The sequence below is a fragment of the Aspergillus brunneoviolaceus genome (assembly GCF_003184695.1).
Source record: "Aspergillus brunneoviolaceus CBS 621.78 unplaced genomic scaffold BO95scaffold_8, whole genome shotgun sequence".
In the NCBI taxonomy this organism is placed as follows: domain Eukaryota; kingdom Fungi; phylum Ascomycota; class Eurotiomycetes; order Eurotiales; family Aspergillaceae; genus Aspergillus; species Aspergillus brunneoviolaceus.
The window spans coordinates 428726-453786 of NW_020290738.1; the positions used below are offsets into that span (position 1 = coordinate 428726).

Sequence of the window (25061 nt, forward strand, 5' to 3'; positions counted from 1 at the left end):
CAACCGTTTGTATACAAACTATTATTACCCCAGGTGGACGGGTTACGTACCTCTGGGCCTGGCGATTCAGTTCCTGTCGTCGGGTCATGGCCGGTTTGCTATCCGGCTTCGGACCTCGTCGTTTTGCCGGTTGCCCATCTAGCGCGGGGAAGGGAATTAGAGCTGAAAAGGTAAACGGATCGGACCGTGGGCTCACACACCTCGCGTGACTTTCTTCTGCGTACCACCAAAGAATTTGAGGAAATCGGCGCCTATGGTAGAAGGTCGAGATCCGGGTTGGCCTGTTGAGTCGCAAGTTAGCTGGAGATACGCGACACAGTCGGGATACAATACGGAAAGCGGAATGAGTGCAAGACAGTCGAGACTTTTTGAGTCAAAGCCAATGCCACACTGACTTCCACAGCGCGAACCATGGAAAGACGGGTCACGGACCATCAAGCATCTGGACCCAGAAAAGGCCGAAGAAGAGGCAAATCTTGGAATAATGATCTCAGAGAAAGAGGAGGAGAGTGAACTTACTCTGTGAGCCATCTGGCGGAAGTGTCTGACGATTTGCGTTCGTGAGGTCCAATGGCATGGGGCCACCATTCATCGAGGCCATGGTGGTTGTCGCAAAGAAGAATGGAGGAAGCGTAAATGCGACCGGCGCAGTCAGAATAGAAGGGTGACAGAGTGCGTGTGCGGTGGACGAGGAAATGACCGTCGATAGAGGTGGGTGGGCGGTGGTGGGAAGAAGAGACGCAGAGAAGTAGAGAAGAAGATAGAATAGATCGAGTGTGAATCTCAAACAACTCCAAGCTGGCCCATCTGGACCGTTGTCAGCCTTAAAAAATCGCGGCGCTGGGTTTGAGAAGCGGGTGGATGCTGGCCGTCGTCCAAGCGTTTAAAGCTCCGATTCTACCACGCATGGAATTGGATCCATTGTACCTACCGATGGATGGACAGTCGGCTGTGTTTTCCCGTTGGGTGAATCCCCGGGATTGCGAAGTATGGATGAGCAATCACCACGAGCACCCAATCAGTATGGCTAAAGGGCAGATGAGGTGAGGAAAACAATTTTTGTCTGTAAGACCGGTAAAGGAGGAATGAATGTGAAGAATTAGAGGATGGGAGGAGAGAGTGAGGGAGAGAGAGTGTGTGTGAGAAAGAGTGAGAGGAGGGGGAGGGGAGGGATCGGATAATGGATAACTACTAAGTTACTAGGTAGTTAGTTAGCAGTGGCAAGAGTGACAGAGCTCCAGACTGGAATTGACCTGGCCTGGACTGGACGGACATGAATCTCAAGCAGAGTGATTGGTTCTCACTACAATCAAGACTTAGAGAAGGAACAAGGAATCACTGCTGATGATAAAAGGTGGACTCGGGATATGAAAGGTCTCACTCATAAGCTCTTCTTCTTCTTCTTACCTAGGCTGTCCCCCACGCCGCCTTCAAATCCATGCATGTTCTGTCGGGGAAGTGCCGGGGACCATTGGAAAGATGGAGGATAATACCGGACTAGGTACTCCGTAGTTACTACCTAGCTGCCAACTTATAGCCTAAGGAGCTCAGGCCAACTGATTTTGTACATACATACTCGTACTTCGTACTCCGTACATAACTGTGCATCACTTTCTGCCCTTCGATCTGATCAATCCAGCGGGCAATAGCAATTGACATTATAGGTCTACTTGAAGGAATCCTCCGCAGCACACCAGATCCGATCTTGTCTCGGCATTTCCACCCGTCAAGGTCTGTGAGTGCCCAGTGCCAGCCCGCGGGCGTTGTGATTCGACTGCTAAATCTGGTTAGAGCCTTTATTCACTCTTTCCTTCAACTCTCCTGCAGCTCAGTATTCGTACTGTACATCGTACGAAAAGCAAGACGCCAAGTGGAGCAGGAAAGTGGATTCGATCGGCCAAGGGGAGAGGGAAAAAAACGGGCAACTGGTCATCGTCGATAGGCGGCTAGACAGACACCACCCGCCGAGGCTGCCACCACCACCATCTCTAACCGACCGCAACGGCCCAGCAATTGTTCAGCTTTCAAGATGAAAGGCGGCAATAGCTCTAGGAGTACAGTACCTGTAGGTACGGAGTACGGTTGCAACTTGCAAAGATACTCTTCTAGCTCATGTCAACACGTAACAATTGGATTGATCTTCTTCTTTCCAGCGTCGCAGTCGGGTTTGTTGGTTGGATCGATCGTCCCTGAGCCGGTGCTACAGCCCACCTGTCGTCTGCTGTGGAACGCCTGCCTGCCTGTCTGCCTGCCTCGCTTGTCACTCGGGGACGCAGCCGGCTTGACATCTCTGAAATTCCGGGACGCCTGTGCAACATCAACGCGTCGCCAATAATTTATTGCCTAGGACCTTTTGTTGAGCGCAGTCTCTGCCACGCCCTCTTTTCCTCTTTCTCTTTCCTTAGACTGACCGGTAATTCTCATACTACTCTTGACTCTGTTCCATATTCCCACTCTTCCATTGTCTCTCTCCACTCCGAATTGTTTACCTTTATCAGTTCAGACCCATCAGCTCCACCGTGCAAAAAGAAAGCCCTCAGTCTAATCAATCTAGTGGCCCCGGTCCAAAGTGGTGCTACCGTGCTAGTATCCGTTGCGCTCCATTAGTGGCAGGAACCGCACCCTTTGTTTGATTGTTATGGTACGATTCCCAACGCTCCGGCAGAGCTGCGCCATTATTGGATCCGAGTCAAGCCCATATCCACCGAAAACTCTCCTCTACCGGCCTTTTCAGGTACATCGCGGTTCATGGATGGTTTGTCCGTACGGACCAATGGGGGCAGCTGTTGTGTCACGTATCTGTGGCTGCCGCAATACTGGTGCATTCACATCTGTCACTTGCTAACTTCGTCCAATTTGATTGATTCGGTAGATCAGGAGATGAGCGCCTTCTATTAGCGCCGGTTGTGTTCACGTATGCTCGCATTCTGAAGCCTGAATGATCCCGGACCGTGCGGTGATCGAAGCTAATCGTCAAGGCGCCTTGCGAAAGCCAGATAGTTCGAATCACTTTTGATTCGAAATTGCATTTAGGGCGGCATCGCTTCTGCACAATCTCATCAGAAGATTACTGAGTAGTGCAAGTAGCAACGAATGTAATTGTTCCAGCAACCATTCAGCAACACGTTCCGGTCGCAGATCGCATTCATAGACTAGTTGTGGACTATGTGTGGCAGGTAAACCTTCTATGACAGTCAGCGAGGGTGACGAAATCACTGAATAGGATTTGTGAGCGTAGAAGTGGCCTTGAGGCAGTCTCCAAAGCTCAAGGCTGAACAATCGGCAAACAACAATGACGATCGTCGGTAGATGGTCACTCAATGGAGTTAGTTGAGTGGTCTGCCGGACCGAAAGCAAAAGCCGAGACAATACCGCCCAAGCTGTCCTGGATCCCGGGATTGTCTATCTTACCCAAGTGTAGTTGAGTGGATTTTGAGAACTTGAAGGAAACTTGGAGATGCGCATGCGGCGGAACTATTGAAAGGTGATCAGCGGCCTAAGGCTAACAATCTGGCCCAGACGGGCAGGCGGCGAGACTCAGCTCTTTCTCCGCTCGGCCTTGGACCTTTGACCTTTGCCCCTCCCCTCCTTCTCTTTCAGCTTCGTTCCCATCCACAGCCCCTTCACCTTGACCAGACAAGAAGGTTTAGGGATTGAAAGTCAAAGCGAGATCCACCATGTGCGCGCAGGGATTTTGTCCATTACCTCCCCGATGCCATGCCCGACTCCGAAATCCTCATTCACATCTCCGCGCCCGGGACCGTCCGTGACGATGCACGCTATCGGGCTCAAGTCGAGGCCATCCTCGCATTCCAGGCCTCCACCCGCCAAGTGATCACCTTGCGATCGGACAATGACCATACCGATGAAGTGAACACTGCCGACAGCGCACAACTGGCCGCCTCATCGGCGGCAGTAAGATCGACCGCGAACACCAATAGTGTTGAGGCTGACGATGATGATCGAGAGCTTAACACTGGCTCTTTGCATATACCTCATCGGCAACCAGAAACAATACCAGTCTTGGCCGGGGTCTTTTCACCTGGCCAGCAAACTCAGCACGTCGCCGACTCTCTCGGAACCCCCATTAGTGTGGTTCCAGACTCGCAACCCGAACAAACTCAGCAGGATATCCTCGCCTCGCAAGAGATCAATTCTCCTGTCACTGCCACCGTACGCGCTCACAGATCATCGCCACCTACAACCGATGTACATACAGCGAAGCGAAGCGGGGTAAAACCTCCAATACCGGAGAGAAAAGAGTATACCAGCTCTCCGGACCGCGTCCGACATGACGCTCCGCCCGTGCGACCACAGCCCGATCACGCCCCGCAGGAGACAACGCCTCCTGTATCTGTATCGCGTCGCAAATATAATCTGCCACCTGTAACAGACGTTCCTCCAGCGAAGCGGAATCGGGTCAGTCCGCCTGGTATACCCGAAAAACAGGGAGATGACGAGCCTCTGCCCGGAACTCAAAACGAACCAAGTTATTATCAGCCGTGGCATGAGCACGCACAATCCACCCCATCCGTCTCTAATCTCTCTTCAGCACTTGATGCCCCTTGCCACGACACGCCCTCTACGAAAAATGCCCTAGTAACGACGCCCCTCAAGATCCACCCGCCATTACCCCCAGTCTCCAGATTACCCTTCAAAACCCACATCACTCCAACCCTCGCGATGCTAGCCACGCGTCTCCGCTCAGGACGAACGTATGACCCCGTCAAACAAACGCGAGATCTGGACCCCCTCGAACGAGGCTACTGGTTCCTCCACTTGACTCTCGTTCCATCCGCATCCTCGCCGTCACCTACTGTACCCCATGACAATTCCGTCAGCACCAAGACCAGTACAACCTGGGATGTCTCCTTCTTCACCCGCTTCTGGACTTTTTTGTCCGATTTCATCAACAAGGAGGGTCGTGCAGGCTGGGGCGTATGGTGCATTCTCGAGGATGCGCAGCCGCCAACATCCCTGCATGAACCCAAAAGATCGAGCCCCGAACCCCCCATTTCCCTGCCAGGTGCAGCGGCGGTAGAAACGCAGCGCTTGACGCTCAAAATCTACGCGTGGGGGGAGATTGCCTCGCATATATACCTGCTCTTGTTTCTAGCTAGTGAGCGACGGATCCGGCGCATGGGGGCGCAGTGGCGCGACGGAGGTGATGAGGTTATCATAGAGATGCCGTAGCTTCACCCCCCCTGGTACTGTAGCAGATCTGACCAGGGAATACTTTTCTTGGACGTAGTTGGCTGCATTGGCTATTCACCTACTTCCAGTATATAGATTTCTCCCAGTCGATACCCAATATCAATTAAGTTTTCGTTTTCGATATGAGCTCGAAGATATCATAAGCACATGCACGCAATGGTTCTTCCAACGTCGGATGCCAGATATGACCCGCCTCTCTTCGCGGCATTGAACCCTCCTCCGCCCCCCTTTCCAAGCATTCATTCGTGTCTTATTATTTCAGGTAAAATGTAAAGACACAGTCTATTTCCAAGCACTGGGGCAGTCAAGTACATTGATTGGGTAAATGGCACCCACCATCGAACAAAGTCCTTGTGCCGATACAGTCCAGACAAGACACCGTAACAGGCTCCGCTGAGGCCCTCCGTCTCTTGGAAGAGGCTGAACCAGATATATAGGGCCGACAGCCTTTCGAGAAGCAGCGCCCAAGGCGAGATTTCACCGGCACACAGCCCCGTCCCGTTTTTAGAGCCAATCCTGCCAGATCAACAAGCCTCACTTTACCCAGACAACCCAGCACGTGGATTTCAGCATGAAAAGCAAGCAAATCCACCTCAGCACGTTCAGAGAACCAAGTCGGGCCATGGTCAGCGGTAGCGAGTCCGTGAGGAGAGTGTGTATCACCAGAAAGAAAAGCACGCGATTCAATCATGTGGCCGAGCTGTTGAGATGGTAGAAGATATGGTTGAACCAAGTCTCGAAATCCATGTTGTCCGGGTGCGGATCAAAGGTGGACTGAGAGTCGGGAGTAGCCGTGTTACTTGGACTGCGATAAGGTTCGGAAAGGTCGGGGGGCATGGGTAATGTAGTGGTGGCGGTGGTGCTGCTGCTAATGCTGGAGTTCCCTTGTGTGGTCTGGCCAAATCGGAGCACATCAGCCACCGCGCGATAGAAATCCAAGTCCAGGTTCCCCTCCGAGGCAAAAATTGCATCGATGAGGGCAACGCCTCTCTGCGCGAGAATATCGCTCTTCTGGTCTGCGAGGCGGTTACGTGCGGCCAGAATCGCCAGCCGGAATTTATCGGTCTCAGGACCTCCGGTGCTATCATTTGAGGCGACGCTGACCTCGAAGCAGAGGATGATCGCGGCCGTGATGCAGAAAGCGGAGTGCGTCCAGACGAAGAAGTCGCCCTCGTTGATGATGGTCTCATGCTCGCGTAAAATGGTCAGTGCAGCGGCAACACATGTTCGTCGGGTGTGCTGATACGAAGAAGAGTGGAATGACAGGAACAAAAATGGGCGGTGGATCATGATGATCTTTTCCGCGGCCGTGATCGCGAGACTGCGTCGTGCGATCCCTAGCCAAGGGATTTCGAGTTCTTTCTCAGCATCGGGTTGTAACAGGAAGTGGGGGAAGCCCTTGACAACGGAGCGCATTCGTTTGTCCAGCAGTAGGACATGAGCATACTGCTCTCGGAGAGGCTTTGGCTGGCCCATCGACCCCAGCCCATCGATCAGTGATGGCATCAGATCTGCAATCTTCCGTAGCGCCCGCACATAGCTACTCACCGTTGGGACTGTTTGCGGCATGTCGGTCAGGTCGTAGTCGTCCGCGTTCAACGGAGATCCCGTAGAGTATTGCGAGGGCGAGATGCTATAGGTATTGGTGAAGGGGATGGCGAAGTGATCTTGAATCAGCATCTGACACCACACGCGCTTTCCCACTTCACGCTGTACGGTCTCGAGCCACGCCTCCTCGGTGTCCAGAGATGCTCCGCGCGCCTCTCGTATTCGATGCACTCCCAGGCATTCTGCAATACGTACGGCTGCCTTGAATAGGGTGGCGTTCAGCTGACTCCGGCCCAGGTTATGGGCAATTTCAGTGGAGATGACAATCGCCTGCAGCGCATATATCGACATGTCCTCGAGAAAGTGACCGGCATAGAGAGCTTCTAGCATAGCCGTCAGAAAATGATCCGCTGGAGGCATCATGTCTAAGTCGATAGCGACAGCAGCCTTGGCTCGGCTGCTAATGCGCATAGCAAACACAGTCGCTCCAAGAACCGAAAGGTAAAGAGCCATCCACAATGCGTGATCCGTTTCTCCAGTACGCCAAAACTTCTCACACTGTTCGAGAAATGTGGGTGCATGAATGCAGTCATGGTGCCAAGCCATATGGCATAAGTGGAAACGGATAAGCTTCTCTGCACTGGAAGCATCCATACCGAGGTCGAATGAACGTTGAGAAGAGCGCGGAATTGCTCTGGGGACTACGGGTCGGCTATACTGACATCCACATTTCAGATGTGGAAAGCATCCGGCAGAGTCTCTGCCCCATGCCAAATGCTCGATGGCAGTCACTAATGATGAACCAGCTGGCTCCACCGGCTCAGCATGGTACTGTGCTTCATTGGGTCCGGGTGGTAGCGGAGGTTCGGGCACAGGTGGCTGGGGGTCAAGTGAAGGTTCCAGTCCCGTTTGAAGCTGAAAAATTCTATTCCGAACGTTTGATATGATCTGTGGTAGCTCTAGCTTTGCTGTAGCGGATGTAGATTCAAGAAGCAAGTTCAAATCCCCGACCAGTGAGTCGAGGAAGTCTACTTCAGCTCCATGTCGCGCTGCGCTTCGCTGCAACTGCACAATCTCACGAGAGCAGCTGAGCCTCAGTCGACTGCATCGGGTACAGGGGATGGTCTTGCTGCATTTTCGCTTGCTTTTGGTACATTCTAAAGACACGAGTTATTCGCGAGGTCCAATGAACTGGCCCACGGCAAGAGAGAGCCACTTCTACTCACCTCGACATGCTAGAGGCTGGCGTTGTGAGACGCGTCGAGATTGTGTAGGCACAGTCGACATCGACCTGTATCTACCTAACAACGATAAGAGTCCAGGCAATAAGAACCTTGAAGTATTATTGGAGATCAGAGAGGCGCAGAAGCGAATGATTAGACCACGGCGCAGCGGGGCAGTCGGTTGTCCGACCCGCACAGAGCATGCACGCACGTGCTGAGTCATCATCATTGTGCACCTCACAAACCTCACAAACAACTCTCTAAACACTACAGTACAAACTCTCACGCCTCCTTTATTTTTATCCCAGATGGCTTCAAGAACTATATCCAATCCGTCTTCATAGCCTACAGGTCATGACCCCCATTCTTGACCAACGTCACTGGTCCCTCATACTCCCCTCTTCCCTTGACCACATACATGACCAAACTCAGGATGAAAATGGCCGCGAAGATCACCACACTCCAGTTGAAGTTGTCAGCCGCAACAGGAAGCTCACTTGGCCAGAATGACCAGAACAGCGCGAAGAGAACATATATCAATCCAATGATATTCACAGCCAAACCATAGCGGCCAAGCCCCCAGCGAGCAGGCGGCAGGCTCTCCGGGTGGTAGAGCTTTCGCCAAATCAGACAGCTCATCGAGATGGAATAGGAGAACATGAGCGCGGCTACATTGAGAGATACCACGGCATTGAAAGCGGTCTCAGAGCCAATGTTGATCAAAGCCAAGAGAGCACTGAAAACGCAGGTCAGGATCACCGAATTGACCGGAAGCTTACGCTTCTCGTCCACCTTAGCAGTCCATTTTGAGAACGGCAGTCCAAGATCACGAGCAAAAGAGAATGTTTGCCGAGCGGTGGAGGCGTTGAACAGAATGTTGCTGAGAATCACAGGGATCAAGATAATCGCCATCAAGCCATTGACTCCAGACGTATCAGTTGCCTGCTTGAAGACATAGATCAGAGGATAGCCTGACTCGTCGTTCAGGGCATCCTCGACGGAAGGAGTCGCGAAAAGCATAGTAATCAGCACAATCAACGCCAGGATTGCATTGGCGAAGTATGACCATGTGATTGCAATGGGCACATAACGACCAGCGTCCTTGATTTCCTCCGACATGTGGGCCGTTGCATCCGAACCTAGTGAAGAGGATCAGTCTCCAGTCTTCTTCCTTTCCAGGCGATATTCACTTACTCAGACAGCCATAGATCGCGGAGAGTTGGCCCACCATCACCGTCAACCCCATCGAAGAGAATCCACCAAAGTTCTCGAATTTGGTGAAGACCGCTTCAGCCGACTGCAGGGGAGCCAGGACCCAAAGCGATACCACGATCACAACCCAGCAGAGCACATGTGTAGCGAGCAGGACATTCTGCATGCGGGCCATGAGGCCCGAGGCGTACACGTTGAAGTAATACGCAATCAAGATCATGGCAAAGACAAACAGGGTGCCCTGCCAACCCGTGGCGTCATAGCTAGGGTCTCTGACACTGATCAACCCTTGTATGATGGACCCTGTCAAGTAGGAACCGGAGGCCGTGCCTGCTTGCCAGGCAAGGACCGACATCCAACCGGTCACATAACTCAGAAACTTCTGATACCTGGCCGGTGCGAATTCCGAAACCCAATGGTACTGGCCGCCAGACGTGGGAGCCCTAAAAGACCACATATTTAGCTCATCATGAAGGGTTATTAGCTCGGGGTTTCCGATTCCTTACATCGATGCCATCTCAGCCAGGGAAACGATGATGAAGCCGAAACCCACGGTACTCCAGACGTATGACCATAGCATCCCTGCCAGCCCGCCATCCTGCAAACCTTGATAGTTGGACCTGTCTTTCTGTGAACACGAATTCGAACGAAGCCCAAAGCTGAGGCCGTGGATTTCTTACAGCAAGATATATTCCCAGGTGGCTTGCAAAACAGCAGAGAAACTGAGCGCTGCCAGCGGACGGATGTTTCTCTATGAGTTGCATTCTTTAGCAAAGAATAGACAATTTGCAAGTGATGCTGATGGCACTCACCTTGAACTGCTGGGCCTTGCCCATGCGATCCATCTCCGTCATATCATAACGTGTTCCCTTGACTTCATCCTCATCGTTGACTTCATTGACCTCCATGCTCTGGAAGCCGGTCACCACAGGCTCCTTCATGCTGTATTGTTGCAGATCTTGTTGATTGGCCATAGGATCAGGTTGCTTGAAAGCTCAGGATGGAGAGGGCATGGAGGGAGCAGAAGGAGGGGGTCACGACCCAAAGAAATTTCATATCAGTGACGACCGGAGACTGCGGGGGAGAAATTCGGACAAGGAATCAGGGAAAGGGGCAAATCACGCCAGCGCCATGCAAATTTGCCTGAGACCGTTCTCCGTACCGGGGTTACGCAAGTTAAGGTAGACAAAGGACTGTGTTGCAGGACTAACGAGTTTAGTGGCACTAAAACCTCGCCTGCGCACGCCTCGATATCAACTAGCAACGGTCCGTCCGGCGGAGCAATTTCTGATCCCTGCACTCGCTAATCAACAATAAACTACTAGATTAACATGCTTATCTTGATTGGGATAGGCTTAGCCTACTTGTCTCTCAGTCTCCACCTGAAGATTAGTCTCGACCTTCCCTTATCTACTACCACCGCTCTTTTTCCACCTCGGCACAAAATCGCGGTCCGGTGCTAGTTTCTTAGGGTTCGGCCAACTGCCTTTTTGATGCCGCCAAGACTAATCCATGCATCGTCTGAGTACTTCGAGCCTATGCCACAGTTCAGCCACGCTGCATCCTGAATTTCGAACGCTTGAGGGGACCAGCAGGCCTAACCAGGGGGAGTCGTAGGTTTGACCTACCATGATTTGTATCGGCATTTTGCCCTGAGGTCGGCTCCCACGAGGATGCTTGCTCGACTTCCTAGAATCCACCCCAGCGTGGCATCCTCCTCTTCGTCTACTCATGCGTTCCTCTTTCTAAGGTTGTAATATTCTCATGACCTATACCAGCTTGCCTCCGGGCATCTCCCCGCCTTTGGCGGAGAACAATGCCCACAACCATACCGGGCTGATCATCATCTTCGCAAGCGTGTGTCTTTTCCTGGTCCTCAGCTCACTGGCCATGCGCGTCTACGCAACGACGCAGCGGTCGATGGCATTGAGCGATGACTATCTTCTGGGGGTTGCAGTGGTACGGAATGTGTCTCTGTTTGTTCATTCTTTGATCCACCTCTAATGCCAGCACACGTCAAGACAGGCAGTCGCCATCGCGCAAATAAGTGTCGTTCTCTACCAAACGCACCTAGGCTGGGGAAAGAGCTCCGAACTCCTCGACCAATCCAGCACAGAGAGAATGGACAAGGTATAGCATGTTGTCATTTCCCTTAAAAATGCGGTCCATCACTGAACCCGAGTGGTTGCCAGAGCGCATACGCCTCCGACCTGCTCTACCTCATTGTCCTCGGCCTCTCCAAATGCTGCACCAGTCTTCTATACCAACACCTGACCACTCACGCAGCTCGCTGGATCCCACGCAGTCTCTTGGGTGTGTCCATCATCTGGACAATAGTATCAATCATCCTCATCGGGATCCGCTGCAGCAGGACCCAACCATGGACCGACATCAACGACAAATGCCGCAGTCTAGTCAGTGCTTTTATCATCCCATCCCATCTCATCCCATCCCCCACCCCAAAATCCCTCAAATCCGAACCTCCCCAAGCCTAACCCTCCCTATATCCCACAGCAACCCCACTGGACAGCAACCACCGCCCTGGACATCCTCCTCGAAATCCTCCTATTCATCTACCCCATCAAACTAATCTACAGCCTCCGACTCCGCCGATCCCGCAAACTAACCGTTCTCTCCCTCCTTGGCAGCCGGGGAATGTACGTTCTCTCCACAACCTGACTCGATGCCCATATCCACACCCCATCCATCCATCCTCCACTCCAAAACAACCCCCATAACCCCCCTTTCTCGCAAAAGCAGCACTGACAAGTGAAAACAATGTAGCCTCCTCATCCCCCTAACAACCATCCACTACCGCACCCTCCTCACCCAACTCCACTCCCCGAACCCAACCCTCCAAGCCTCCACCCCGACCATCCTAAAAGAACTCTACCTCGCCACCAGCATCCTCCTTCTCACCCTCTCCTCCTTCAAGATGTTGATCGCCGTCTACGAGGACGACGACGGCCTCGCCTATTACACCAGTGACGGCGGCGCCCACAACAGCAAATCCCGGCACCAGAACACGACCAGGAAGACGCGGGACGGTGGCGGTTTCCGCTCGTCGAAGCACTATACCACTAAAATACCCCGCAGCGGTCTGCAAGAGGGTCGGGGTTACAGTACTGATGGCACTGGTGGTGGTGGTGGTGGTGGTGATACCATCGAGGAGGAGCCGATCCTGGGGCGCCATGCCTGGGGCGGTCAGCAGCAGCTGGGGGTGACGGGGATGGGGATTCGGAAGGACGTGCAGATTGAGGTGACGAGTGAGGTGGTCATTGAGTTGGAGGAGCGGAGGGTTGACGATCAGGATGAGGGGGATGATACTAGGAGGGGCGAGTCACGCGGCAGTGGGAGTGACTCGTACAATCTGGCGGGTGAGGGTGGACATGCTCGTCCGAATCACCTTGCTGGGAGGATTGGGGGTGCTGGCGCAGCAGGGTGGAAGAGGGATAGCAGTGGGAGGTCCTCTGAAAGGTTCTCTGAAAGGTTCAGTGGGATTTAGCGTCGGCGGATTGGCCTCGCCGGGCTTCTGCCGTAAGTAGATTCTCGCTGGAAGGGCATTCTCTAAGAACTACAATTCGAAAGTTGGGCTATTCTCTGTATTCCAATCCTGCCTCGTGCTGTCGCTCGATGGGAAAGTATAGAACAGTACCTGAACTACGGAGCAGAAATCGACGATATCATGTAAAGCTTCAGACCAGAAGCGTGACTTGGGCTGTTGAAGAATTACCCACACTTACATGTTACTAAAATAGAAAAATGGTCCGAGGAGAGATGAACGCATACCAATTCCATTAGATAACGACCATCGAGCAGCATTGGCTCAACCCGAGAGAGACGGAAGTATGATACAACTCAGCAATGCCGATGCTAGGAAACTGTTTTTCGATCCCAGATGAGTAAACTGTACCACCATAACTGAAACCCCAAACTACCTGCTGCGTCGAAACCAGTTTTTGACCTGCAAATGGAGAAGAAAGCGAGAAAAAGAGACAAGAACCCCTTGAGAAATACAATACAGACGCAACGAAGCCGAGACTAAATCGAAAGGTTTAAATGCAGTAGAAAGCCAACGCCAAATTGTTACAAGGTGGGCTAATTTCCTCAGTAATTCAACTCCCCACTGCCGGCACCGCCAACGGCATCAAGATCCTCGTAGCTCTTCAGACTGCGGCCTTGAACAGCCTCGCGCGGACCCATACCTTGTTGCGCCCCACTGGCATCGGGGAAATTGCCGCCCCCTAACATAGCAGCCGCAGCGGGGTGGCCAGCAGGAATGTATGGGGCTCCAGAACTGGCCGGCAGACGCCCTCCCGCTCCATAGATGCTAGACATACCACGGATCGGGCTCAAGCGGCCAATGCCACCTGCTTGTGCACCATGTCGATTACCTCGGCGATCGTAAGGTCCGGTGCGATTGTTGTAGCGACCACCACCACGACGCACAACTCCGGGCTGATGCAAGCCATGGCCATCACCAGGAACTATACCATTTCCGCTCCAGGATGAGTTATTGACACCCATGAACCCGGGCAATCCAGAGCCAGGGAGACCCTGGAAACCTGGGGGCACACCACTACTGCCTGCGAAATGTGCCGGCATTGATGCCAGGCTGAACCCGCGGGGAGTACCCGCCTGACCTTGTCCAGTGCCCAAGGGGAAATGACCGTTGCTGTTGGCATCCGACCGGGAAGGCGCGATGCGAGCGGGATCCAGCACGTAGGCATTGACCAAAGCAAGCTATGACTTGTTAGCAACACCTTAACCCACGGGGAATAGAAGCACTTACGTCGCTGCGAATGTTCTCATACCACTCAGTGTGACGCTTCTCGACGTGCTTACGCCAGAAATGATCCGCTTTGAACAGCTTCGTGCACTCAGGAACCTTGCATCGGTACTTTGACTCGTCCTCTTGCTTCATGAACTTGCTCAGCTCCTCCTCCAGAGCCTCGTCAACTGGCTTGCCGCCTAACTTCGCAATGTCCACATTTTCAGGCTCAAGGATTTGCAGGAGCTTGTCTTCAAAGGTCCTAACCCAGTTAAAGGCTCGCTGAAGCTGTTGTTCGGACTTGGAGCTGTATCGTTGAGACCGTCTTTCCTCCACAGCGGGCGGCTGTTCCTCGCCCTCCTCGCTTGGCTCTTTCTTTTTGACGGGGAACGGCTGCCCCAGTGCACTAGCTCGAGCGACAGCTTTGGACTGTGTTGTCAGACCAGCACGTGGGCGACGAAGATGTCCACCTGGACATTTCCGGGCAAGCTCGTGGACTGAGTCGCATTCAAAGACACAGAAGAAGCAGAAATTGTAGACTCTTCGAAGGTACTCCACCATCAAATCCAATTTCTTCTTCTTGGCCAGAAGTTCCTCGTCATCCACGTCGTCATCTTCCCATCCCTCCCGCTCCTCTCCTTCTTCGGCCTCGCCCTCATCGATATCATCAGCATCGTAATCGGACTTCCTCTTCTTAACGCTAACGGGGCCAGTCACAGGGGGCTGTAGCCATCCCTTGCCGCGCAGATCTTCGACTCTCTCCTCAATCCGGGTGAATCCATCCGCATGAGCCCCCATCTCCGCGTCCAATCTAGAAACCAATCTCCTGGCCAGCTCCAAATCACGAGAGATGCGCTCGGGGGATGAGAACAGGTCCCACAAAGCCTTCTTGCGGGGTTGCGATGGGGGCACATGTACACCGACATGGCAGACAAAATCACCGTGAACTTCGTCGTGGATTGTTTTGTCATTAATAGCTTCGAGGGCTTTCTCAGCGGCCGACACGGTCACGTTTCCGTTGGAGTTGCTATCCTGATCCATCTCTTCACCTTCTTCTTCGCGCCCATCGCCTCTTTCAACGATGGGAACATCGGGAGCTGGGTGAAGCATGATCCAACCCATCCGATGATACTTTTTGGAAGGATTAGGGTCACTTAGACTGAGCCATTTGAAACCTCCATCTGATTCCCCAAGGTGCTCCTTGCAAAATTCTTCGATTTTGGCACGACTCACATTAGGAGCCAAGGTCTTGATCAGTAAGGCTGACTGGGATAACGCCTCATCCCGTAGGTCGCCGCCTCTGGCTGGGAGCAAATCCAAGACACCCAACGTCTCGCCAACAGCAGTTGTTTCGCCCTCTTCTTTCTCGATTACACCGCCGGCTCCGTCGCTCTCGCTCTTGTAGATACCTTCCAAAGTGAACTCATCGAAGATGCCGGTTTCAAGATCGTTCTCCCATTGCTCATAAGCGCTCATGCGGAAGTCCATCAATCGGCGACGGAGAGGCTCTCGCACTTCCGGGACATATCGCTCTTTGAACCATTCCTCGTTGCGATGATGTTGGACGAAAGTGCGGGCCATCTTGGCTTGAAGGTCAACTTTGTAGGCGTCGTAAGCAGCTTGGATTTGTGCCCTTTCTCTGTCTCTGTCTTCGCGAGCCTCGCGTTCTCCTTTGACGCGATCCGATGGGCGTCTGCCACCGTGCTTAGCGCGTTCCTTCTCTTCCTTGATTGCCTGCTCCGCCCTCCACCATTCTGCAAACCAATTGAATCCAACTTGGAAGTCCAGGTTGAGAGGGTTAGGCAGAGGATTTGTGGGAATCGGGCGCTTGCCGGAATCCTGCCCCGGGACATAGCGATCGATGTTGGCGACATTGGGCGAAGGCGCAGAACGACGGTCGTCACGCTCACGCGCGGCATGCTCGCGGGACGCGCCGTAATAATCGTCTCGTGGAGCACGACGGTCGACCGGTTCATAGCGATCGATCATGGCAGGCGAACGAGAGCGGCCGCGACCCCGACGGCGGTCTTGAGACACTAATAAGTTCAAGATGTTATCAGTAGGCCGTGACTAAACAGACGACCAGAATCTTTCCACTTACCAGGCGATCTGCGGCGATACGAATCGACTGGTGCACGGGTGGCGTAAGGATCGCCGCCATCACGGCTTCTCCCGGGAGAGCCGAAAGTGTCATATGCATCCATCACAGCGATACCCTGAAGGGAATATCGGACAGTCCGAGACTGGAAGTCACTTCGGGTGAATGGTCCGGGTGGTGAGACTGGCAGAACAGGTCGCGAGTTGACCCAAAAGTGGGAGGGACAATGGATAAGCTAAGATGCGACATCATCGGATTAGAGTACGTCCTTCACTTGTAAGAGTGTCTCAAGGGCGGGACAATGATGATGGTTTGAAGGGACAAGGTGGGAAATGAAAGGATGAGGACGAGGCTGTAGGCCCTAAAATGGCCAGGGGACGAGGAAGAGGCATTGTTTTTCTTTGTAAAAGAGACAAGAGCGAGCCAGAGAAGAGAGAGAAATAAGCAGGGCGCTCACGCGAGCCAGACAACGATTGGAGGAAATGGGAGCACAATATGGACAAGAGCACAGATGATGGTCTCGAGGGCCGATCACGGCGCGACGCGACGATGAGGAAGTAAAGCTTTGAAAGAAGGAAAATCGCAGGCACAAGTGAAGATAATTGGCTTGATCGAAACTCGATGAATTTTGATTGAGAGATTGATGAGAATGAGCGCAGGGTATTTGTGGAGGGGGGGGGGGGGGGGAGGAGATGAAAGACAAAGGCGATACGGAAGAGGATAGACTGAGCACGATAAGAGAGTAATAAGGCAAGGCAGGCAACCTACACGAGAAGCCTTGGAACGGAGAGGTCTGGATAGTCCACTTGAGAGAGCGAATTGGCGCAACAGACGTCCAACCCGATGAGAAGATCAGATGGAACGAGATAAGCAAACTCGCAACAGAGCTGAATAGTGGTGCGGATCAATCGGTGTGGGGGGGGGAGGGAGAGGAAAGCTGGAGAGGAAAGGAAAGAGGAAAGAAGGGGAGGGAGAACGATGGAGAAAGATGAGGCTGGAAGCCCAGAGGATGAATTACCACTAATCCGCATTCGGACTAGTTTGTCTGAGGCCTGAGGCCGGTGGCCTGTGACAGCGCGCGCCACTTTAAAATAGAAACGAAGCCCCCGAGTCCAAGATAAGATACTTATAGATAGATATCAAGTTCGATCACTCAAAATGCTTCCCTCGAAATGCCTCTTTACTCATAATTCAACTCAAATTTCAAGCTCCGTCTATAAGTACTCTAAATCATATTCAGAAAGCAGTGACGTCTCTCACGTTCTAGCTCTCTAGCTCTCGCGTCCTGGATATCCAGAGATCAAACAGTATCCGATTTGGAACTGACAGAAATATCGAGATAAAACTGGTAAAACTGGTAACTAGCATATTTGTACATAACTAGCATGGGAATCATCCGTCGAAAATCACAAGCCGGATCAAATACCAGAATTGGTCGAACCATCAGCTGGCCATGGATGAAGGACAACGAATCGAGTTCGTGGGAAAGACCTGGGTGAAGGAACCCTGGGTCTGGCTTAAGTCGGACACGAGAGTCTGGACGCAGCGTCCCAATTGACAACAGTCAGATCACCACTGTTGACACTCTTCCAACCAGCTCGCGCTTTACCAGGTACAGACCACTCTTTAACTACCAACCATGGACCCCAAAACCACTCCGCGCCGAGGCAAGATCAAGTGAAATAGCAGGTTTGGTCAAGGAAATTTTAAGCCATCCATGACGGTCGCAAATACAAAGTTGTCAATAACATTTGGGGTACCCGTCGATAGGACTGGATAGCAGTCTGTATAAAGCGCTGCCATCGACTGTAAGAATTTAGACCTCCAATGGAAAGACGCTGGGTCATGTAGCATCAGCAGTGGCATGAACAACATAATCCCTTCATAATTCGGAAACCGTGCACCGTCCCGAGAGAAAAAGGAAAATAACAGAACATAATCATCTCACACATGCAATCCTGACAGGCTGAACATCATCAGATGTAAGGGGTGGTGGTAAAAATACTTCGTGCCAGCATAACGATATAAACAAACATAAGTAGAAAGGTGGCGTGAGGAAGAATGGAAGAAGAAAATTGCAACAACAGAGATAATGGTATGAACGTTAACATGTGCACATCGCTGGGTGGTTCAAGCGAAGGGGTTGTAATATAAAGAGGAAAAAAAAAGGGAAAACAATCAAAAACAACTATCCGTAAATCCATGATAATGATTAGAAGAGGGCACGAGCTGGCGGCCTAGAACGGCAAAATATTCAGCCGTCCTCGTCAGACAGCTCAGCAGATTCGTTCTCGCTCTCCTCGGCACTTGTGCTCGCTTTCGCGGCGACAGTCTTGACCTTCTTGGGATTGGCATTTTCATCGTTGACGTCGCTCGACTTGCGCTTCTGCGCTGTGGGGGAGGTGGTTCCCACTGATTTCGTAGCATTGCTGTCGATGTTCTCCTGCCCAGAAGCCACGGCGCCGGCTGATTGCTTTTTCTCCATTGCAGCAACCTCATCGGCTGTTAAAAAGCGTCCACCGGGGCCTCTAGGACGCCGCATGGCATGATTGTGGCGCGACTCGTGCAAGTAAGGCTTGCGTCCCTTTGAGGTCAGTCGCAATTGCTCCTCCAGCTTCTGTCGGGCCACCCGGCGCTTCAGAATGCGGTGAAATTGCTTCGCATTCACATACAGTGGGGATTCATCCCCGCCACCGGCAACCATATCAGGAGAAGCCTGGCTTTGCTGAATTTGAGGTTGGGGCGGAGCCACCATGGCCGGCGGCACGGAAGGTCGGCCAACGTGGTTAAGAACAGGCTGCGCACTCGGGACGTGAGGACTGCCCACATGGCTCATGCGACGCTGCTGCAACTGTGCACTCTGGGACATCGGTACTTGAGCTCCCATCGAGGCCATTTGACCCGATATTTGAGGGGGGGAACGAGGGTTCCGATCACTCTTGACCTGAACTCCAGCCATGCGTGGAGATCCCCGAGGGCCAGGTCCCATCTGACCCGGCATCGAGTCTTGATGAATGGGATAGAATGGGCCCGATGCTGCAGCCGTCGCCATGGCAGCCGCCTGGGTGGGTGAAATTCCATACGTTTGTGGCATCGCAGCTGCGACGCCGTACGATTGGGGAAAGTTCATCTGCTGATGTACTGATCCAGGAGCATTTTGCGGTTGCTGGTAGTGAGACTGTGAGGGAACGATTGGGGAGGCCTGGTGTGTAGGATGAGCTTGTTGCATGTGTGCCTGGGGGTTAGTGGGAGAAGTCATTGACCCTACAGCGGGACCTGCATTCGGGGGCGCTGTCTGGTAAGGGGCAGCGATGTGAGACGGGGCATGGGGATGCTGCCCGTGGGGCTGTTGATATTGCGGAGGATATTCCATCGTGAAGTCGCGACGAGCTTGTCGCGCTTCCAATCAATGAGGATTGATCGAGCGCCCTGGCTGTCAGGAACCAGCTAGTCAGAACCAATGATACTACAAAGACGAGACGGTTGACAGGAGCTCAGTTGTCGGAGACCAGGTTGGTAATGATCAAGGGACAATGATAGGTCGTGAAGCAACAGTTGCACTTGGAGAAGATTACGGTCGTGCACAGAAAAATAAAGGCGGCCGCAAATAGTCTGTGGTCGTGACTGATGATTCGACGAGTTAAATGCGGAAGGTCTGCGGATTCTTGTTATAGTGTCAGCATGAAGCGCAGCACCAGCCGGTCACTGGATTCGGAGTGAGTGGGGTGGATGGGGGAAGAGAAAGGCGCTTGCACCTGGGCGCGTACCTCCGCTTTTGTTTTGCCAATACACTCGAGACGTCGACAAGAGTGACTGGGCAAGGTTGAACGCTTGTTTGTCCAAATTTCTCCAAGTGACTTTCTCCGGCGGTTCAGTGTCTTTTGTGGAAATCTTTTTTACGTTCTCCTCCGAGTGTAACGTGGTTGGGCTTCGATGCAGCGAACCAGGGTGTCCTCGATAAAATGTTGCACTTGATGCGTTGTCAGACAAAGCGCAATCGCTTCGGTGATAGCGCAGAGGTATATCTCCAGCACAACAGAGACAAAAAAATAAACGGAAAAATAAATGCTACGCAGTATAATAAGACGACAACTGGCTGCGCAGTTCCCAGAGTCAGTCAGTCGGACTGCCTGCTTGGCCACGTCCGTCTTGAGGCGGTGCTAGCAGCGTGGTCAGCTTCTCAGTCGCGACCCGGTAGTGCGGGCTAAGGCTAGTCCACGGGTCCCCGGAACTATAATGCGGCGTGGGACGCGCTGATGTCAGGATGCGCCTGAAGGGGGGCTTGCACGGCTTTCTCAGCTACAGCACACAATTAGCATCGATCATCTCCACAAACCAAGATTTCGGCTTCTTGATTTGTGTGCTGTCATCCAGGGTAAAAGCGTCAGGGTGGAAGGGGGTGGGGAGAGGGGAGGGGAAGGCAAAACCGTGGCGTCTTCGTCCATTCAGGGCTGAAGGATGTATGCGTTGGCAAGCGGAATCATGATGCAGCCGGTGACATACCTTGTTAATTGCAACGCACTCGTGAGCCGAGACAAGGGCAGTGGTCTGCTTTTCGCGTGTCCTTATCAAAAACACGTGTGAACTGAACTCAAGGATTTCAGTTCGCGATGACGGAAATATGATTCGCGTCTAGCTAAAGGTGATAATGTTAGAGATATCAGATCCAAGACGATGGCAGGCAGGGATTGACGCGTGGTGATTGGATCGTAACGGGCGGGGAGGGAGGGGGAAGAAAGGTAGCAGCAAGTGAAACACAACAGAAATCAAGCATGACACGATCGCGGATCAAAGGGGACTTGGCGAATTAGGACAAATGACAATGACAGCGAAAATAGTAGTTCAGGTACAGATCAACTTAACAGGATAGAATTTCCAGGTTTGCTTTGCGTTTCCCCAGAGGATGAGAGAGAGAGAGGGATCACAGTCGCGGTGTGCGGGTCGCGATCGCAGCGAAGGGCAGAAACAGAAAACAACAACACGCCGCCGCTGCCTCGTGGTTTGAAACAAGGTTAATTACCTTTAGCAGCGATTATTCTCCGGGGGAAGGGAGAAGTTTCCAATGCAGCGCAACACGAAAAGGGCAAATCAAGTCAATGATTTGCCGGAAATCAACTGTCACGAGGGAAGGGATTCGGATTGATCCGCGGGTTCGCGCTTTCAAGAAGAAGGCGGACAGCAGCAGCAGCAGCAGCAGCAGCTAACACGCTTACTTCTCTCTCTCTCACACACACCCCCTCTCTCTTTCCCTCAAGCTGTTGCTTTGCGGTGCTGCCGCTGATGTCAGTCCGGCCCGGGATTGATCCGCCGAGTCAAACGCATCAAACATCGGAGCCCACCCTTGCCCGGGGAAAAAGCAGCAAGTATGACAGGGCCAAGACTTTGCTTGTTCACCAAATAACCAAACGGGTAATGAAAAACACAAAATTTCAATATGAATCATGCACACAAGCACACAGAATAAAAAGGCACAAAGTTGACTGGTGGAGAAGCGTGCTTGAGTGATTGAATCATTATGACTGGGGTCTGATAGGAGTGCTGGCAGTGAGAGCTGCACGGCGGTTGGAGAAACAACCTGGCTGCAGACCACGGGGGGGGAGGGGAAAGGAGATTGGGGGCCAGCCTCGGAGATGAAGGGGAGGAGGGTGTAACGGGATTGGGCGTCAACCAGATTAAGGTGATGCAATCAGAGGCATTGAGAGGAAAATAAGATAGGTGATCACAAATTCACGATGCAAAAAGAACTATGAGCAAGGGGTATGTATGGGATGGGGAATGGAAAATGGTATTGAACTGTTTAGAGAAAAAAAAAAAAAAAAAGTGATAGTGTTCACGTACCTTAGATGGTGATTCGATCACAACCGTGGTAAAGGCAGAAGAGAGATGAGGGAAGTGATCAATCACAAGAGGAGAGCGGATGGGGGTGGGAAGGGCAAACGACGATTGGGTTGGACAAAGACCAGATGGGTGATGGGTTTGAACTTGGGAAGCCAACCCAGGCTGGAGGGAGGAGCGAGTAGGAAAAAAAAGAAAAAAGAGCAGAGAACCTTGAAACCAATGGGCTCAATGGGCTCTGTGCGGGCAGACAAGAACAGTCCAACTGGGGGGGTTGACTGGACTCCCTGGAGGGGGGACACGCAAGGACTGGAGAGGTTGGATGACCAACGAGAGTGAGCAGAGAGAGAAAGCCGCAGCGAGAGGAAGGGGCGAGCGATGGGGCATTTGTACCGGCCGCAGTTGCGAAGGGGAGCTGACTGGCTCGGTAGCTTCGTCGACTTTCCAACCTTTCCAGTTCCAACAAAGGTCGCCTCCAGGGTTTTTCGCTCCATCGGGTTTAACCTGTCTTAGGTAAGGCGGTCCGTCACTGACCGTCATTACTTACCCGTACTAGAAATTACCACCTGTATCTTCCCCAACCACCACCACCACCACCACTACCCTCGCCCGCCCACCCACCCACCCACACAGTTGCAGTTCCTTAAGTTAGTTGCTTTTTTAATTCTCCTCTTAAAGGCTGGGTGCAGGCTCATCAACAATTTCAGTTGATCAATGTTATTTATCTATCTATATATCTATCTATCTATCTGTCAACAGCGTCTGCGTCTTGATCTGGTCGTAAGCCAACTGTTCAAATGATAAACTAAAATGCCCTTATGTTCACCATCCATCTACCCAGGAACAGGGTTTCTTCGCCGCCCAGTCTGGAAAGCATCCGGCCATCCCGAATGCTCATTTTGTGACTCTCAGCAGGTGTGACCCAACCGGGCCAAGCGTCCTCGGGAATCGAACAAAAACTGTAAGACCGAGGATGGTGGCCGACCTTCAATTTCACCAGCCACCCCAGGCAGTATGTAGCTACAGTATTGACTGCCAGTGCCAGCCAGGTGCTGATGATCAAGAACAAGATCTGCTGGCGTCGTCTCCTCTTGGACCAGCGCCTGTTTCTTTGACATGGGAGTCTCTTATTAATACCTGGTTAAATACGTACTACTCTGATTATGTGTGACTTCTCCATCGAGAGCTCTGGCTGGTCGCGTCAATCTTCGCATTAGCATTAGCATTAGCATTAGCATTATTCAAAACAACCAACTACTGTAGGCAGTGCTTTAGCCAGAACGTGCATCCTGCACCATGCGACCTGAGCCGTGAAGTCACCCTGATTGTCCGTCCTTCTGTAAGCGCGGCCGTTTTCTTGCTTTTCTTACCATACGCCGCACGGTGGTGTGCTACTGGCCAGTGCGCTCAGACGTCAGCGGAGTTCATCGAGGAGCCATGGCCAATCTCGGTTATATCTCCCCTTCAGGAAAGACACCTCGGAAAATAATAATCAGAGGAAAATGCAAGCACGAGCGCATTCGTTCGTTTCTCTATCTATCTATTTATCTACCTACCACTGCGGGCTGCAGACCTCTTCAGCAGAAGCGAAGTATGACTATACCTATGCGCATTGTGGACAAGATTCATAAGCTTGTAACAGCTCGCATCTGTAACTTTTCCTTTTCCCTTTTCTTTCTTTCACTTTTTGCAGGATGCGACGATTCTTTGGGAAATCACTAGCGCTCGACCAAGCGCTGGATCACATTCTAATCAAATTTCCGACGCGACCGTGGTCCGCTATCGCATATTGTGGTTGCACACCCAACAATCGGACAATGAACCGTGACTACCGTGGGCCTCTAAGCGCCCTTCCGTCCATAGTATACTACTGTTGTCCCAAAATCTATAGTTATCGTTTGGGAATCTCGAGGCGAATATACAATCACGTGATTGTTCCGATACTCGATGAGAGGAGAACGTAGAGAGCTCGCATACTCAAATTTCTTGGGTTGGACGACTATTAACAAAGTGACGGAACTGTCCTAGTATGTCACATATGTAGCGGAGCTGTGTCTGCAGTTTGTTGTCGTTCTAGTCCGTACAGCTGCTAAAGTGGACGTCATGTTGCGGATGGTCTTATCCAAGTCCGAAAATATATACATCCGTTCTAACAGGAGGCTCAAGTCCTACTGTGGAAGATCAGGTCCAATCCTAACTCGGAGCACCCAAACACCTTGCACAAGCATCGTAAAGAACCCAGTCACATTTAAAACTCTCCGCATTCTCGGGCCTGTTTGGATTTTCACACCATCGTGATTGCTAGTGAAATAGAGGGTGGATTGTTAGGCTGGTCTGTTCTATACCACGTGTGAAGCTTGACCGCCTGGCGCAAACTAGCAAAAAGCACCCACCTAAGCTCTGGCCAGGTGACGTCAGGGCAGCTGTGGGTGACAGTCCCCGCCACACCGCTCCATCTTGGTCACAAACAGCAGTGAGCGAGTAGCTGGGCATGTTTTCAATTGTGAATCATCAAGCTCTAGACTATCCCATCGACGTTCCGCTCGATCGTCCCTCCGCGTCTCTGGCCGTATTCAGCTAGCGAGGTTTGCACAGTCTTGAATTTGCCCAGATCGAAGTGTAACCCACATAGGCGAGAAAGTGCTAGGCCGGAAGACAGACCAAGCGCTGCGGAGGGTTCCACTAACCAATCTTTCGGGATGCTATACAATGACATCAAGTAACATAGTTAGCTTTTGGTCGCACGAACATAAGCTACCCATACTTGGCCAGCTGTGCTGCCTATAGATAGATCTAACCATTGACCTACTGCTCATAGCAAGAACGCGCTCTCTGATTTGAATTTAGCCGACCTCCCCAGCAAGCAATGCCGACTAGTTCTACTGTTTTCGAGATGACAAGAAACGTATATTTGTGAGTTCAACCTATTCATCACCCGCCAAGATCCTCTGATGCAGCCCATGGCAGTGCGCCTGTAGGTCCTAAAGCCCTATAGCGGGCAAATTATGCCATCGGCTGCTCCCTCACGTGGCGGAGAGCCTTTCTATTTGACTTTCCGCCAACATCGTGTTTTGAAACTGCCGTGTTTCCGTGTCAATGGGTGTTCTCATTAAACTGTCGGGTGGCGGAAGCTGCTGGCCTGACTTGAGTCTCGCAGTGG

At 52.2% G+C, this 25061-nt stretch overlaps 7 protein-coding genes across 7 annotated transcripts; 3 read left to right on the forward strand and 4 right to left on the reverse strand.

Moving 5' to 3' along the window:
• Positions 1-3611: 3611 nt before the first annotated feature.
• BO95DRAFT_439239 (uncharacterized protein) lies at positions 3612-5314 on the forward strand. Its single transcript, XM_025585692.1, has one exon. The coding sequence runs from the start codon at positions 3718-3720 to the stop codon at positions 5191-5193; it is 1476 nt and encodes a 491-aa protein (XP_025446166.1). The 5' UTR covers positions 3612-3717; the 3' UTR covers positions 5194-5314.
• A 587-nt stretch (positions 5315-5901) lies between these two features.
• On the reverse strand, positions 5902-8049 carry BO95DRAFT_354178 (uncharacterized protein; the record flags this gene model as incomplete). Its single annotated transcript, XM_025582204.1, has 2 exons — positions 5902-7919; positions 7989-8049. 2 exons carry the CDS (start codon positions 8047-8049, stop codon positions 5902-5904), a joined length of 2079 nt encoding a protein of 692 aa, XP_025446167.1.
• A 266-nt stretch (positions 8050-8315) lies between these two features.
• Positions 8316-10171, reverse strand: BO95DRAFT_470919 (amino acid transporter; the record flags this gene model as incomplete). Its single annotated transcript, XM_025589550.1, has 5 exons — positions 8316-9124; positions 9180-9640; positions 9704-9817; positions 9878-9948; positions 10010-10171. 5 exons carry the CDS (start codon positions 10169-10171, stop codon positions 8331-8333), a joined length of 1602 nt encoding a protein of 533 aa, XP_025446168.1. The 3' UTR covers positions 8316-8330.
• A 336-nt stretch (positions 10172-10507) lies between these two features.
• Positions 10508-12963, forward strand: BO95DRAFT_511416 (uncharacterized protein). Its single transcript, XM_025591436.1, has 5 exons — positions 10508-11156; positions 11223-11327; positions 11390-11611; positions 11712-11854; positions 11982-12963. The coding sequence occupies exons 1-5, from the start codon at positions 10962-10964 to the stop codon at positions 12700-12702; spliced, it is 1386 nt and encodes a 461-aa protein (XP_025446169.1). The 5' UTR covers positions 10508-10961; the 3' UTR covers positions 12703-12963.
• Positions 12964-13304: 341 nt separating this feature from the next.
• On the reverse strand, positions 13305-16172 carry BO95DRAFT_353987 (putative arsenite resistance protein Ars2; the record flags this gene model as incomplete). The annotated part of the gene is made up of 3 exons (XM_025582195.1): positions 13305-13940; positions 13990-16004; positions 16070-16172. 3 exons carry the CDS (start codon positions 16170-16172, stop codon positions 13305-13307), a joined length of 2754 nt encoding a protein of 917 aa, XP_025446170.1.
• A 2148-nt stretch (positions 16173-18320) lies between these two features.
• On the reverse strand, positions 18321-19439 carry hapB (transcription activator HAP2; the record flags this gene model as incomplete). The annotated part of the gene is made up of 1 exon (XM_025582197.1): positions 18321-19439. One exon carries the CDS (start codon positions 19437-19439, stop codon positions 18321-18323), a length of 1119 nt encoding a protein of 372 aa, XP_025446171.1.
• Positions 19440-21090: 1651 nt separating this feature from the next.
• BO95DRAFT_439245 (uncharacterized protein) lies at positions 21091-21959 on the forward strand (the record flags this gene model as incomplete). The annotated part of the gene is made up of 1 exon (XM_025585693.1): positions 21091-21959. A coding segment is annotated over exon 1 (221 nt), but the record flags the coding sequence as incomplete, so codon positions are not given.
• Positions 21960-25061: the final 3102 nt, after the last annotated feature.